The 14,004-nt window shown below is 40.3% G+C and overlaps 1 protein-coding gene across 3 annotated transcripts in view; it reads right to left on the bottom strand.

Annotated features, from left to right (window-relative positions):
- Positions 1-14,004, bottom strand: part of RAPGEF5 (Rap guanine nucleotide exchange factor 5) — a 231,490-nt gene that overhangs the window by 36,183 nt on the left and 181,303 nt on the right. For all 3 annotated transcript variants that reach the window (XM_045007954.1, XM_045007955.1, XM_045007953.1), the window contains exons 12-16: positions 11,714-11,792; positions 7,577-7,721; positions 4,790-4,887; positions 2,780-2,810; positions 1,798-1,876 (exon numbers count right to left, since the gene is read on the bottom strand). In XM_045007954.1, coding sequence (XP_044863889.1) covers positions 1,798-1,876; positions 2,780-2,810; positions 4,790-4,887; positions 7,577-7,721; positions 11,714-11,792 — 432 coding nt within the window. The remainder of the gene's footprint in view (positions 1-1,797; positions 1,877-2,779; positions 2,811-4,789; positions 4,888-7,576; positions 7,722-11,713; positions 11,793-14,004) is intronic.

Below are 14,004 nucleotides of genomic sequence, written 5' to 3'. Positions count from 1 at the left end.
CTTAAATTAGAGTGAATAAATGAAGTCTTGGCGCACCACTTCTGAAAGGTTGCTGACCCCTGACCTACAGGCACAATAACCTCTTAAGACAAACATCATCATTTTTCCCTTCCTCCTCCCCCTGGAAAATCACAAGGACATAATAAAGAACAGTATAGTGCTCCACCAACATACATAAATGGATCTGCACCACACTAGATGTGAGGTACTCACGAACTGTCATCTTTATGGCCTGCCCAAACTCTATTCCCCACTCGTATGTCAGATCTGTGGTTGCTATTGCTATGGAACCACTGAAAGTCTAGAGATGCCATGCTGCACTTCCTCTAAGAAGCGCAGAATCGAACTCATAGTCTAAGGGAAGTAAGGTGTGGACTAAGTTAGCTTTAAATCATCTTTATACTCTTCTGATCCTGGGCTGGTCCCCAGGCCGAAGATGCCTCCAGCATAATTTAGACTGAGCTGGAGGTCTGTGTAAGTTACAGCAGCCTCCCCAGGATGCCCTATGGACTGCAGCACTACCTGCAGCATCCACAGCCCTGACATGTCTCTCCAGCCCACAGCGCCACATTCTGGCACGCCAAGGGTGGAAGTCTTATGACTGTCTGCTTCAGTTCCTACTTCAAGGGAATCTTCCTCCATCTGCATATGGGGCTTTGAGGGCCCCTTTATACCACTCTGGCCCTTTTATATGTCATAAAGGAACCAGAGCAGGGGTGAGGATCTCACCGTGAAATTTTTAGAGGCTGTCTTGTGGGCCTGAAATCCCAACAAATCTGAACGTCAAGCCAAAAGTTAGGTAGTATAAGGTAACCCTAGAGAGCTATAAAGCAACCCTAGAGAGCACCACAGGGAAATACTTCTCTGAATATTTAAAGAGCACAGTTATGATAACCATAAATGGGCATTAATTATACTCTGATCTGAGTTGAACTTGTAGAGTTGTTGGGCCTTCAGTTATCATTGTGGACTAGAAAATGTTGCAGGAACTGACTTCATAAAGTGAGGGACTTCACTCTGGTGTTCTCTGCTTAAGCACGGGTCTAGTGTCTCTATACACACTAGTTTCAGCTCACACAACAATCAGGAGCCATGATATAATTGTCCTCTCTCCCTCACTCCCAAAAAGCTGTCAATGTGTAATGCTTCACTTTATTATTGCATTACCAACAATGAAGGCAAAGTGCATTTTGTAACGGATGATATTAACGTGAAGGGGCGTGTTGCATTCCACCTCCAACGAGTTTGGAGGGAGAAGATTATAACAATGGATACTGGAGCCAGGAGCCCTCAGGTGACAGGAATGTTAACCTTTTGCAATCTGGAGCCATATCAAAAGCCTAGAAATAAAGTCCAATCTCTTGCCAGCACTCCTGTGAGTCACATACCTTTATTACTAAGTATCTGTAGCTGTGTTAGTCTGGATCTGTAAAAAGCTTCGAAGTGGGTATTCACCCACGAAAGCTTATGCTCCAATACGTCTGTTAGTCTGTAAGGTGCCACAGGACTCTTTGTTGCTTTATTACTAAGATGTTGGGGTGGGGGAGGGAAGAGAGGAAAAAAGGGGCCCCTGAGACATCATTTTACAGTTGAAGCCCTGCATAAGGCATCAGACAGAACTGTATTCTCACTGCATTAGATCTTTCTTCTTTTATAGCTCCAGGTTCTTATTCAGAAGTTGTAAGTTTGTAATTGAAAGTGTTCCTTAAGGGAAGCCTTTATGTAGAAATATTCTTGTACCAATATTTAGAGGTGTTGCACTGAGCTTTTCCTCTACTGCTTCTAAATCATACTTACTTTCCTCTGTTTCATTCATGGTTCCTTTGTGCTGGAGCCAGTTCTCTTTCAGACTGAATTGGTGGAAAAAGGCTTTATTCTAAGACGGGATAAATAAATAAAAAAAGAACAATGAATGTATGTGTTCCTGCCCTTTACAAAGCAATAACTGCATGTAGAATGCTCTAGAGAAGTCTAGGAAATCCACCCATCCATTCTTGGACAAATAAAGTGGGAGTTGCCTTATTTAACAACAGTAGAGGTGGGGAATTCTGAGGAAATTAGACATGTCTAGGCTAAGCAGTGCAAACATTGCAAGGGACTCTAATCACATTCACAGTTCATTTCTTACACACTGTCCTAAATAGCAACTGTCAGTTGGCCTGGTCAGCAATTTCTCTACAATCTCATTTTCTGCTTTCCACATTTCCAGAATAACATTTTAAAGCTTATTACACACTTCAACTTCAGTCCAGTGAATTTCATGAGCACAGCAATTCACTGCCATGTAGCTCTTATGTTGACATCCTCCTTTTGCATCCTTTCCTTCTAGTTAAATAGGCACAAATTCATGTTTCTCTCTCTGTGTATGTATGTGTCCCTGTCACAGCACAACTCCCTTTACTCTGACTGACTATCTGACATTTGTAGTCATTGTCTTTGCTAGATTTGTTTGTGTCTGTCTTCCTGAATTCAAACCTGTATCTATCCAGCCAGGAAGCAGTATGCTGTTAGGCTCCTATTGAATTCTGACATCTCAAAACATGTTGTTAAAATGCTAATAATGTCACAGCCACTTTAGGTCAGCACACACAGCTGAAACCAAAGCTGCGCTGGCAGGAGAAAAAAAGCTTTTAGCAACATTGCAGGCCTAGACTCTCCGATGTGTCTTGTCATGTTTTTGGCCAGTAGTCATTTTTAATTAAGAGGAGAAGCCAAGAGAGGGGAGGGGAAGCTATGAGCAAGCAATCAATGTAAAAGTCAAATATATGTACTCTGTTACCTTTCTGTGAGGTGAATATTCATCTACAGTGCTGAAACAAAAGGGATAATTTGAGTTATTCATTCTATCCAAAGATTAGAAAAGGAATTTGCAGCCAGCCAAAAAGTTTATAACATAATATAGTCACTATAAAGTAAGTGCAGAGTTCCTCCAGTGCAAGCTGAGGGCACCCAGCTGCACCCAGGAAGAAGTTAGATGGTCATAGGATCAAGCCGTAGCACACTACACTAAAAACCTTAGGGTCAATTCCTTAGCTTATGTAAAGCGAAACTATGCTGATTTACATCAGCTGAGGTGTACATTTACAAAAGGTGTATCCTGTCAACATCCTTTAACATATTTCAGTGCGCACAGTATACTTGGCAAATTGGTTCACCATGAACATTCACATTTTTATATGCCAGTACAAGATAGAGCATGGACTAGTGGTCAGATCACGGACTTGAGTCAGGAATTCTGGGACCATTTCTGTTTCTGACACTGAGGGCCAAATTCAAAGATTATATGTAAAATTAAAATTCCTTTAAACTCAGGGCTTGTCTACATATGCAGCTATTCCGTAACAACTATGCCTGAATAACTCCATGTGTAGACACACTTATTCTAGAACAGTTAAGCTAAATAAGAGCAAAGCATTCTTGTTTTAGAATATGAGAGTCCACAACATGCAGTTATTCAGTAATAGCTGTTCCCAACTAATTCCACATGTAGACAAGTGCTCAGGCTACCTCTGACCTAGTGACCCCCTTAGCAAGCTTACCCATTCACAGAAAAATAGCAAACCCTGGGAAGAATGAAATAGTCCACATAAACACTGATTTCACAGATTTGAATGTAAAATCTCTAAATATCTAATTACACCAAACTGTGAAAGTTGCATGGTATGAGCAATTGCAAAACATACTTTTGAGGCTATCAGAGTAACAATTGCTGGATAACTACTTGCTTTTAATAGATTGAAACCATTAGTTTAATTATATAATCTGGGATGATAACATAAGTGCTTCAAACTTGTTTGATACTACAGAAAACAAATAAGAGATTCATCCCTAGGGATAAGAACTGGTCACAGTCAATGTCAAAGCGCTCTTTGATCTCAAGATGATCAAACAACAACAAAAAAAATTCTACTTACTTGAAACATATGCATTAAAATGTCTTTAAAAAACATAATTAGTATTAAAGAACAAACTTGCTATATTAGTTGCAAAAGAGGGTTGAGTAAATGTTTCATGGAAAAAGAAGTCCTGCCCACTCACAAACAATACAGTATATTGTATCAGTTATTTTAAATAATTCATTGCTAATTACTGGTAAAGCTAAGATTTTGTCACGGAGATCACAGAATCCGTGACTTCCAGAGACCTCAGCGACATTTTCCACTTCAGCCCCAGGGCAGCCAGGCTGGAGTGGTCAGCTGGCAGGGGCCCCAGAGCTCCAAGTCACTGCAGGGTGGAGGAGGGTGGGAGAGGGCACCCAGGAGCTCCGAGCTGCTGTGGGTGGCAGGGGCACCCCAGTGCTCTCCACCACTGTGGGCAGTGGGGGGATCCCGGAGCTCCAGCAGCAGTGGGTGTTGAACCCTCCTGCCTCCCCATTTTGTCAGTTATTTTTAGTAAAAGTCAGGGACAGCTCACAGGCTTCCATGAATTTCTGTTTATTGCGCGTGACCTGTCCGTGACTTTTACTAAAAATAACCATGACAAATGAGTCATATTTTGCCACACTTACTCACACTGAGTAGTACTCTACTTCACAAGTAGTCTCACCAAAATTAATGGGAGCAATTGCATAGTACCTTACTCTACAACATGAGAAAAATTGGAATAATCTGGCTTTAGGTAAAAAGAAAGGTTATTTGTAAGGTTATGTGTAAAAAGAAAGGTTGTTTCCCTTGTATTGTAGTTATATTACTTATCCTTTTGTCTTTCTCTGTGCTAAAGAAAAATGTTTAAAAAAAAAAGTAAATTATACCCCAAAAAATGAGAGTTGACGAAAATAATCAATACTTACTGACGACGATGCATTCCAAGTATCTTTTGAAATTCTTTCAATTCCTTCTCGAGTATGGGATATTCATATACATCATCTAATACATTTCTGTATATTGTCTGAAAAATAAAAAAGGGTATCTGCACATATCTGATGACTGGAAGAAATATTATACATCATATCAGCAGCTTCCCTCAAATGAAGCATTATCATACTAAAATAAATTCCAGGAATGTTTTAAAATAAGTCCTGTAATCTAGACAGTTCATCTTTAAATAACTAAACCAGTCAGTGTCTGGCTGCTGTACAGAGAAGTGTTCTTTGTACCATCACAAAAGAATAGCACTAAGGTGTCAGCACTCATCAGTCTGTGGAAAGATTTAAAATGGCACTTGTGTTTGTTACTTCAAACCTGGTTTAGCTCAGAACAATCTACTGTTAAGCATGAAAGCAGATCACACCATTATCACTCAATCAAAACATTGACAGTAATAATAATTAATCAATTGATCTGACTACTAAAGTTAGGAGTATTTTCATTTATTTTTTGCATTTACATCCAAAAATGTTCTATCCCAGAATCTCTCACATGGAAATGACAAGATTCTCCTAGATTCAAATTAATGAATAAATAAATCTTATGTTCTTGATTTTTTGCATTTCCTGAATGTCATTATTCAAACCCTTCTGAGAGCCTCAACTAATTATGGAAGACAATTGACCTTAGATATAAAGGTAAACAAATTATACTGACTTTGATGCTTGAAGTCATTATGGAGGTGAACATTTTCTCTTTGATCTTCTATACCCATCCAGAGGTTTAGACAGAGTTTTTCCTGGCTAACCAATGAGGATCATATACTGAAGGCCAAATTATGAGCCCAACTTTATAAACTGTGGGCATAAATAATTGTAGACTGCAATTTCATATGCAATTTTTTCAGGTGCAATTTAGACCAACTGAACATTAGTAGCAGTAGTACAGGTACTGTGGTGGTGCCTCAAGCCACAGTCAGGGATGGGGGCCCAAAGTGCTTGGCTCTGTACATAAACGCAGAACAAAGAGACAGCCTCTGCCCCCACAGGCTTACAATATAAACCAACATTTAATAAAATGTAAACCCCCCATTGTTGACACAGTTGGTGCCCAACTCCTAGCACTGTTTTACACATGGAATGCCCCTAGAGCAGAAGCCCTGGGGCCCACACATCTATGTGCTCTGCATCAGTCACAAGGAACTCAAATATCAAAGAAGCCCAAAACTTTCTCCAAGATTAGTTTAGCACTGCAGGGTTCTTAAGTTTACCATGACTGAATCCATAACAGACAGTGCCCCCAACCAGGTCCCTAAATGAAGGTAAAGAGTTTTACTTCAGGAAAGGAGAAGGAGCTCAGGCAGTCTCCCAAGAGAACTCCTTCCTTCCATCAGAAGTAGGAAATAGATCAAGGATGGCAAACGACGGCCCGGGGGTCGCATCTGCCCCTTCAGCTGTTTTAATCTGGCCCTCAAGCTCCCAACGGGGAGCAGGATCCAGGGCTTGCCCGGCTCCTGAAAGCAGCAGCATGTCCCTGCTCCAGCTCCTATGCATGTGGCAGCCAGAGGGCTCTGAATGCTGCTCCTGCCCCAACCTCCCATTGGCTGGGAACCGTGAGCATTCATGGCCCTGCCATACAGTTTCCATACCCAGATGTAGCCCTCAGGCCAAAAAGTTTGCCCATCCCTGAAATAAACAGATCTAGGCCCAACATAGCATTACTGTTTTAATGACAATCAAGTTACAGTTGCATTTAGAAATCACTGAAACAGGATAGTAAGGGCTTGTCTACACAGTGAGTTAAGCCCACATCAGAGGGGCGTAAATTCTAGTGTGCAAAACTGTATCATGCACTAGCTAGCCCATGTGTACTCTGCTGGTCCCTGGTATATGTTAATATAGCTCCATTCCAAACAGCAATTACATTAGCATGCTAGTGAATTTTTAGTGCACACCAGGAGGGTCTACATAGGCTACTTAATGTGTGACACACTAGTATGCACTAGAAGTTACACCCTGCTGGTGCAGATGAATGCATCACACAGGCAAACCAAACACTCCTTGCTCATAAGTAAGGCAACAAATAGGGCATGTCTACACAAGCACTTACTGCACACCAAGCTGGAATGTAAATCTACACTACTCCAGCATGCTGCCCACTAACTATCCATGTGGGCCGTGCTGATCTGCACTAAAAGTTCCTAGTGTACGCTGACAGTAAGTGCTTGTGCATAAAGGAACTACCAGGGTATCTACTAGCACCTGTCAAACAGTACAGAATAGATGTTCAGTGTTTGCTGAAAGGGGCATAACATTCTGTTCCAGTCTATGTTATTTGGAACACTGATTTGGGAAGTTCTAGACTGGTAAAGAACACAAGTACATCTGTGGATATTTCCTTTACCTGTTAATTTTTTTCCTTCAAACTATTAGTCTAGAGCTCCTCCCTTTAAAGATTACCCACTCTTTGTACAAAGTTTCATATCATATCAGAACTCAGTGTTTATTTCCAGTGTCTCACATAACAGATATTCAGCTGAAACTTAAAAATCAATGAGGCATTAAGCCTCTTACATGTAGAAGGTTGCTTAGTCATACTGTTTCCATCTATTGGCAGAGAGGACTTATGTCCTAATCACTGACCTAGTATAAAAGAGCTCAAAGGTAAGAAAAATTATGCCCAATATTTTTCTCATTTGGGATTTTCAACACATATTCCTGATAATCTATTATTTATAGAGTATTAAAGTGCATTAGTGAGTATTACAGTACCTTTAAAAATTGCTTTAAATGCTCATCTTCATGTAACCAGTCTTTGTAGAGAGAAGTCCACTGAGACACCAAATGCAAGACTTTTCGTTTTCTATAGGGAACATCTGCATTTTCTTCCTTGCCTTGATCATTCTTAGCACAATAGGTACAATAGGTTAAGGAACAAAAGCCTAGGGTATCATTAAAATTGAGAAATTAAAGGGGGAAAAAGAATGGTTAGGTCACGTAACCCATCCCCCCAGCAGTGCTGAATTTCTCACTATACTATATGGTCTTAAGTACTTTATCCTGTGCAGTTTACGAAATTGAGAAGGGTTATCAACTTTTAGGAATGAAATACACAGTTACAGAAATGTCAGCTGAACCTCATTGCTACCTGATTATATTTCTCCTTTATAAACTGGGGACACAATTTTATAAAAGGAAAAGCAATTTAAAAGGAATTGCACAATGTGAGTCATATTTTTTCTGTGCAGCTGATATAGATTCGAACATGATTTACTGTCGGAAGCAGGACAATGAATCATTAAATACAAACATTACATTTTGGAGCATAGGAATTATTTTTGTTCACCAATATGTAATTATGCATCAGCGGAAATAACACATTATTTTTTAAAAAGTAAAAGATCAATTTTGACCATTTTTCCCCAGTCACAATGAAAGTAAAAGCAACAGGAGAAAACTGCCACATCACACAATCTACTTATTTCTGCTTCTTATAAATTCTCTCTTTCTTCAAGTATAGAGAATGATTTGTTTGCACACTTTTGCGCATCATGTTATAAAAACTGAAACTTGACAAATCAGTTCATTTTACAGCAACAAGCTAATTAAAACAAACAGTCCACATCATATGGAGGTAAGTGGAACATTTTCCTGAAAAACATGTTTTCCATCTTTAAAGTGGGATACAGAATATACTGTACCATATCACTAAAAGGTTGGTCATTGTAGAATATACACCACTTATTTTCCCCTTACCACACATTAAAATTAGTAAATTATATAGATATGAGTATTTTTGGGAACTGTCTATATCAGAGGAAGCACAGTCAGGGTAAGTTTAAATCTAATTTTGTAATGGTATTTTGTAAATGTCAGTATAAACCAACATATAAAACTTTTTTTCAAAAAAAAAAAAAAAAAAAAAAAAGGACTGGGTTGAACTGTCCCATGGCTGCTGGGGAGGGTAGGGGAGGGGGGGGAGAAGGGGTAGGTAACTTTGGTTTCATTCCTATTTCAAACATTATATTTTAAATTAATAAGTGATTTTTTGTAGATATAGGAACATTAACGACCCTTTTAATTTAACTCCTCTGGATGTTCACTATTGTTGTCATGTATACACGATGTAAAGCTATTTGCGGATGGAAGAAAGTAGGATTTAATGAATTAATAATTAAGTATACTCTCTATAAAAACTATTAATTGTATTGTTTAATTCAAATCAGGAACATGAGAAGATGAGGAAGCTAAACTAATGTGCCTGTATAAATATACACAGGTACATTATATACATGCATGTGTGTGTTTACATGAGACAAGAAAAACTATATTAATTTGATGATTGTACACAGATAAGCAATAAAAAGAATAAGGAAATGAACATGCTGAGGTTGAACTCAATCTTACCTCTTTCTTAATAAACTTTTGCATTACAATACAATCTTCGGTTATGTAGTCACATACTACAATGGAATATGTTATGTTTTGCAGTTCTGAATACAAGTTACTTCTGAGGGCATTCTGCACCAAAAGTTAAAAATTCTGCACACAATATTTTAAAATTCTGCAAGTTTTATTTGTAAATAAATAAATGCAGAGGCTCCAGCATGGCAGTGGGAAGCACAGGCCACTGGCTGCACAAAGGTGGCAGATCACCCTGCAGCCTCTCCACCCCCGACTCCCAGGACACTGACTCAGCGGTGAGGCTGCACACGACCCTGACACAGCACAAAGCCTGGGCCTGCCCCAGAAACACCGTGGGGCCCTGCCCCTCTGCACCAGGCGCACCAGGTGTGGGGCAGGCTCAATCAGGCAGGATCCAAGTGTGGAGGGGCTCAGGGTGGGTGAGTGGGGCTTGGTGATGTGAGGGTCTGGGAGAAGCTAGTCGGGGGGCAGTACTATGGTCTGGGCACAGGGGTGGGGGTCTGAAGGCAGAGGTCTGGGTGCAGGGGGGCTCCAGATATAGGGGTAGAGGTTCAGTGGGGTGGGGTTCGGGTATGGAGGACTAGGGGTGTTCTGGATGTATCCGGTGAGGCTTGGCAGGGGTGTCTGGATATGGGAGGTCCGGATGCATGGAGGTTGGGTGGATGGGGGAGCAGCTATCCCTCCCCCTCCCCCCCCCACAGCTGAGGAGTGATGGGGGCAGGAAGCAGGAGAGGATGCTAAGCTTCCTGCAGCTGGGGGAAGCTTCTGGGGGTGGGTCTGACACAGCCCCAGACACTCCTTGCAGGGGAAGAGGAAGTCCTGTCCTCTCCTGCCTCTAGCCCAGCCGTGACTAACAGCTGATCCTGGCTCAGGGTAGGAGCCACTGGCTGGGGTGTCCCCAGTCCTGCAGTGATTTACCTCTCCGCTGGCTGCTCCAGGTGCCTGAAACGATGTACCTGCTCTGCTAGGGAGTGGTGCACAACTGCTCTTGCAGCTTTCCTTTGCTTCCCTGTCAGCAAGTCATATTTTTGTGGAAAATCAAAGAAATCCGTGGGGGACATGAATTCTGTGCACACGCAGTGGCGCAAAATTCCCCCAGAAGTAACAAGTGTGTGTATGTGATCACATAATTAAAGACTGTATCATGGTACATGGGATAGAAATAATATTGCACATTCAACCGTAGTACTGGAATTTCTGATTTTTGGGTGCTTAGCCATGCAACTATAATGGGGTGTGTGTGTGTGATTATGAAACAAAGCACCTGGTCTGAAACGTCTTGAATTTTGGGGAAGTTCAGATCCAAATCTGGATTTGAAATTTCTAGTTTAAGTTTCTCTTTCTGGATAATGAACAGAATGCCAATCTAAACATACCTGAACTTTGGGAGATTTCAGTTTTGTATCCAAATCCCAATATAAACTCCACAGCTCAGGCCTCTCTTTGTGTGTCTCAGTATTATATATTAGGCAGTAGTCCACTTTTTCCAGCATTCTTATGTGCAACCCCTATACATGCATACATTCTGTATAGTTTATAATTTAACGTGTGTGTGTAAAAAGCATAATTTATCCTCCCAAACATCCAGATGGCTATTCTTAATAAGATAAAACTTTAAAAAATGGTATCCTCTTGTGGCACATTTCATTATGAGATATAATGGGAAATATGAAATGTCATTTATTGCATCATTTCCTCAGTTCCAAGAAAATGATAGTCAATGAACTATTAAGATCCATCACATGCAGATATTCCCAAGGAGTTCTGGAGATAACACTGTGTTTTAGAACTTTGTCTAAGCTTTCTGTGTGTTTGATTATATGGCTTAGTTACAGTATTTAATTTTTCATCCCATCTAACTGGCTGAGACATACATTTTTTTAAGGTGGGGTTTCCTTCCTTCTGTTCTTAGTGGTGGCTTGCTACTCATTTTTAGGGAAGAAAATGAAATGTGGTCACTACTTGTGGATCAATAAAAACTAGATATATTATCTACTAAGCAACTCTTTAAATTTATAGCATATTCCACAACCACAACTTAAAAAGTCCCTATCCCAGTTTCATTTTTAACCTCTTGTATATGGATTAATATCGAGTCAAAGCTACTTAACACAATATTGTATAGCAAATTAGGACCAGATTGACACTTGCCCTTGAGCAAATACACATCAGGAGTGAGGGCATAGTGGTGGGTAAAAGGAGCTTCCTCCACACGGGCTAGGTTTCTTTTATATAGTCATACCAACGGGTGTATAAATCTTCCAGATGAAGATAGGTAGGAGACGAGGCTCAGAGCTCTCTCCTGGCAAATCAATCAGTGGAGCTGTTTCGGTGCATGAAGGGGAGCAGGATGCCATGTTCCCTTGGCATGGTATACAAATATACCCACATTGCACTCTCTGGAGCCCTGGGAGGGGTTGTGACTCCTGTAGGAAAGATGAGGAGGACTACAAATACATAACTCTTTCAGTTAATGAAGGATATTGCCTCAGCAATGCCTGGCATAAGTCATCGGTTGTCATGAAGACCGTGTACGTGAGAAGGAAGTCATCAAGGAGGGTCTCTGCAGAGAAAAAACAAAAGAATCCCAAAGTACAGTAAGTTACAGAGGTGAGGAGAGAGCCAACTAGTGCTGCCAGTCTGCATGTCAGGAATATGGCTTGTTAAAATATTCTGAGGATTCAAGTCCAATAAATTTATTATTTATTTATTGTAAATTTGAAACAGTTCACAATATGCTGTCTCTGAGAACATGAGATCTTTTTGTCACAGTGGCACCCTAAATGTTTACATTACTTGCAAATCAGAAAAGACTTAATCAGGCCCTTTGAATAATGCTATACATTATGATTTTTATTTAAAAACCTACAACGCTTCCTTTATGCATCTTTTCTCACATTGTGAGCTTTAAAATGGCATTTCATCAATTTAGTAAGTCAGGTCATTTCCAAAAGACTTTACTAAAGTTTATGGCAAGAAGATGGACAGACAGAGGCTACAAAAGCCCATTAAAAATATTTCCTTTTCTAGACGGCTGGTACTGTAGGAATATAGTGAATGACTCATCCTTCTAAAGCAGGAGCATATGTGAAATAACTAGCTAGCCTCTATCCCGTAGTTAGTAAACAGGTGTTTAAGTCACACAAAAAAGTAACCATCCCAATTGGCACCCTTGTAGGTAGTCTCAGCAAAGCAACCTTACCACAGGCTTGACTAAACGTTTTCAGGAATTTGAAAAAAAGAGTAGAAGAGGTGAATTTGTATATACATTGACTGGGATCCGAAAAGCAACTGGTAGCACATCAGTTCCGAGTGCCATTTTAAGCTTCTGTTCGCAGTCTTAACCTTTTGGAATTTTTTTTAAAAACAATGTAACCAAAGCTTTCTCTGTCTCTTATATTCCTCCTTTTGGCTTTGGTGGCATTTTAACAAAGGAAGCTAAGTCATTGTTTTGCATCAAGTCTTTGGGTAGTAAACTGTACTATTTCACAACTCAGTACAACAACATGAAATTCTGTTTCTCCTCCCTTCCCCTCACTTATCATATGAGCCTCAGGACTTTTCTAAAACTAGTTCATCTCCTCTTCCCGCAAGTTATTCAAAAATGTAATACACCCTATAGGAACATATTTGCTGTACAAACTAATAAAGCAATGGTTACTTGTCTAAAAATGGACAAGAGGGCCTATTGCCCTTCACAGCTTAATGTGAAAATGAATGTCTTTTATAAGATTTTAGATATTAAGAATTTCCAAAGTTTTAGCAAATGTAATGCATCACTTCTAAAAATAAATCAGTCGAGCATCAATTATTTTACCACATGAGGATATGAAAGTGGATACAAGCTGAATAGATCATATGTACAGCATGCAGTATTTTGGCAACTCCTTCATGAATCTTGACTTAAATGGGAGATTTCCTGATACCAGGACTGAAGGCCAAATCATCTCTACACAGAAAAAAAGACAAGGCAGAGCCAAGAAACTCCCTGGGCCTGATTCTCCCATCACTTGTGCATAGCCAGTTCCCACAGAAATCAATGTGCATGCGTGCAACTGACAGGATATTTGGGTCTTAAGGGTTTTTAAACTCAGTTTCTGAATCATTATCCCAACTAGTAGGATACCTTCTTGGAGTGATGTGCCCTCAGAAGGAGGGCAGAATACTCCTAAGCGTTCTGAGGCATGTCCCCACAGCTGCCAGGATATAAGGTGGAGGAGAGTAAATAAGAAGGACTACCCTCCTGAGACATGCTGTCATAGGGAATCAAGTATGTCTATTCACTTACACCACATTCAAAACCAAACATCATGAAGAGGATTTCCATGTAAGATAATGATGAGAGAATCAACATTATCTTATACAGCTATTTCCCTGTTCTTTCAAGGTGGGATTAGACCAAGCAGAATGGCTATTCTCCAGTCATGCCTTAGGAAAACTCCTAAGCCTGAGGGCGATACACCAAACGTAAGCTTTTGAGTGGCTGGGGTGCAGTGGAAATGACGCCCACTTATGCTTAATGTATCAGTAATTCCACTATTTCCAAGTCCTTCGTGATTTTTTTCTTTGAGTACATAGAATCAGAATCGTAGGACTGGAAGGTGCCTCTAGTCCAGTCCCCTGCACTCATGATAATTCTTAATCCTGCCTAGACCATCCTTGACAGGTGTTTGTTTAATCTGCTCTTAAAAATCTCCAATGATGGAGATTCCACAACCTCCCTAGCCAATTTATTCCAGTGTTTAATCACCCGGACAGTTACACCCTGTACGTGC

Source organism: Mauremys mutica, chromosome 2, assembly GCF_020497125.1.
Source record: "Mauremys mutica isolate MM-2020 ecotype Southern chromosome 2, ASM2049712v1, whole genome shotgun sequence".
NCBI classification, from domain to species: domain Eukaryota; kingdom Metazoa; phylum Chordata; order Testudines; family Geoemydidae; genus Mauremys; species Mauremys mutica.
The sequence above is the reverse complement of the archived record's forward strand: the minus strand, read 5'-3'. Positions and strand labels throughout refer to the sequence as shown.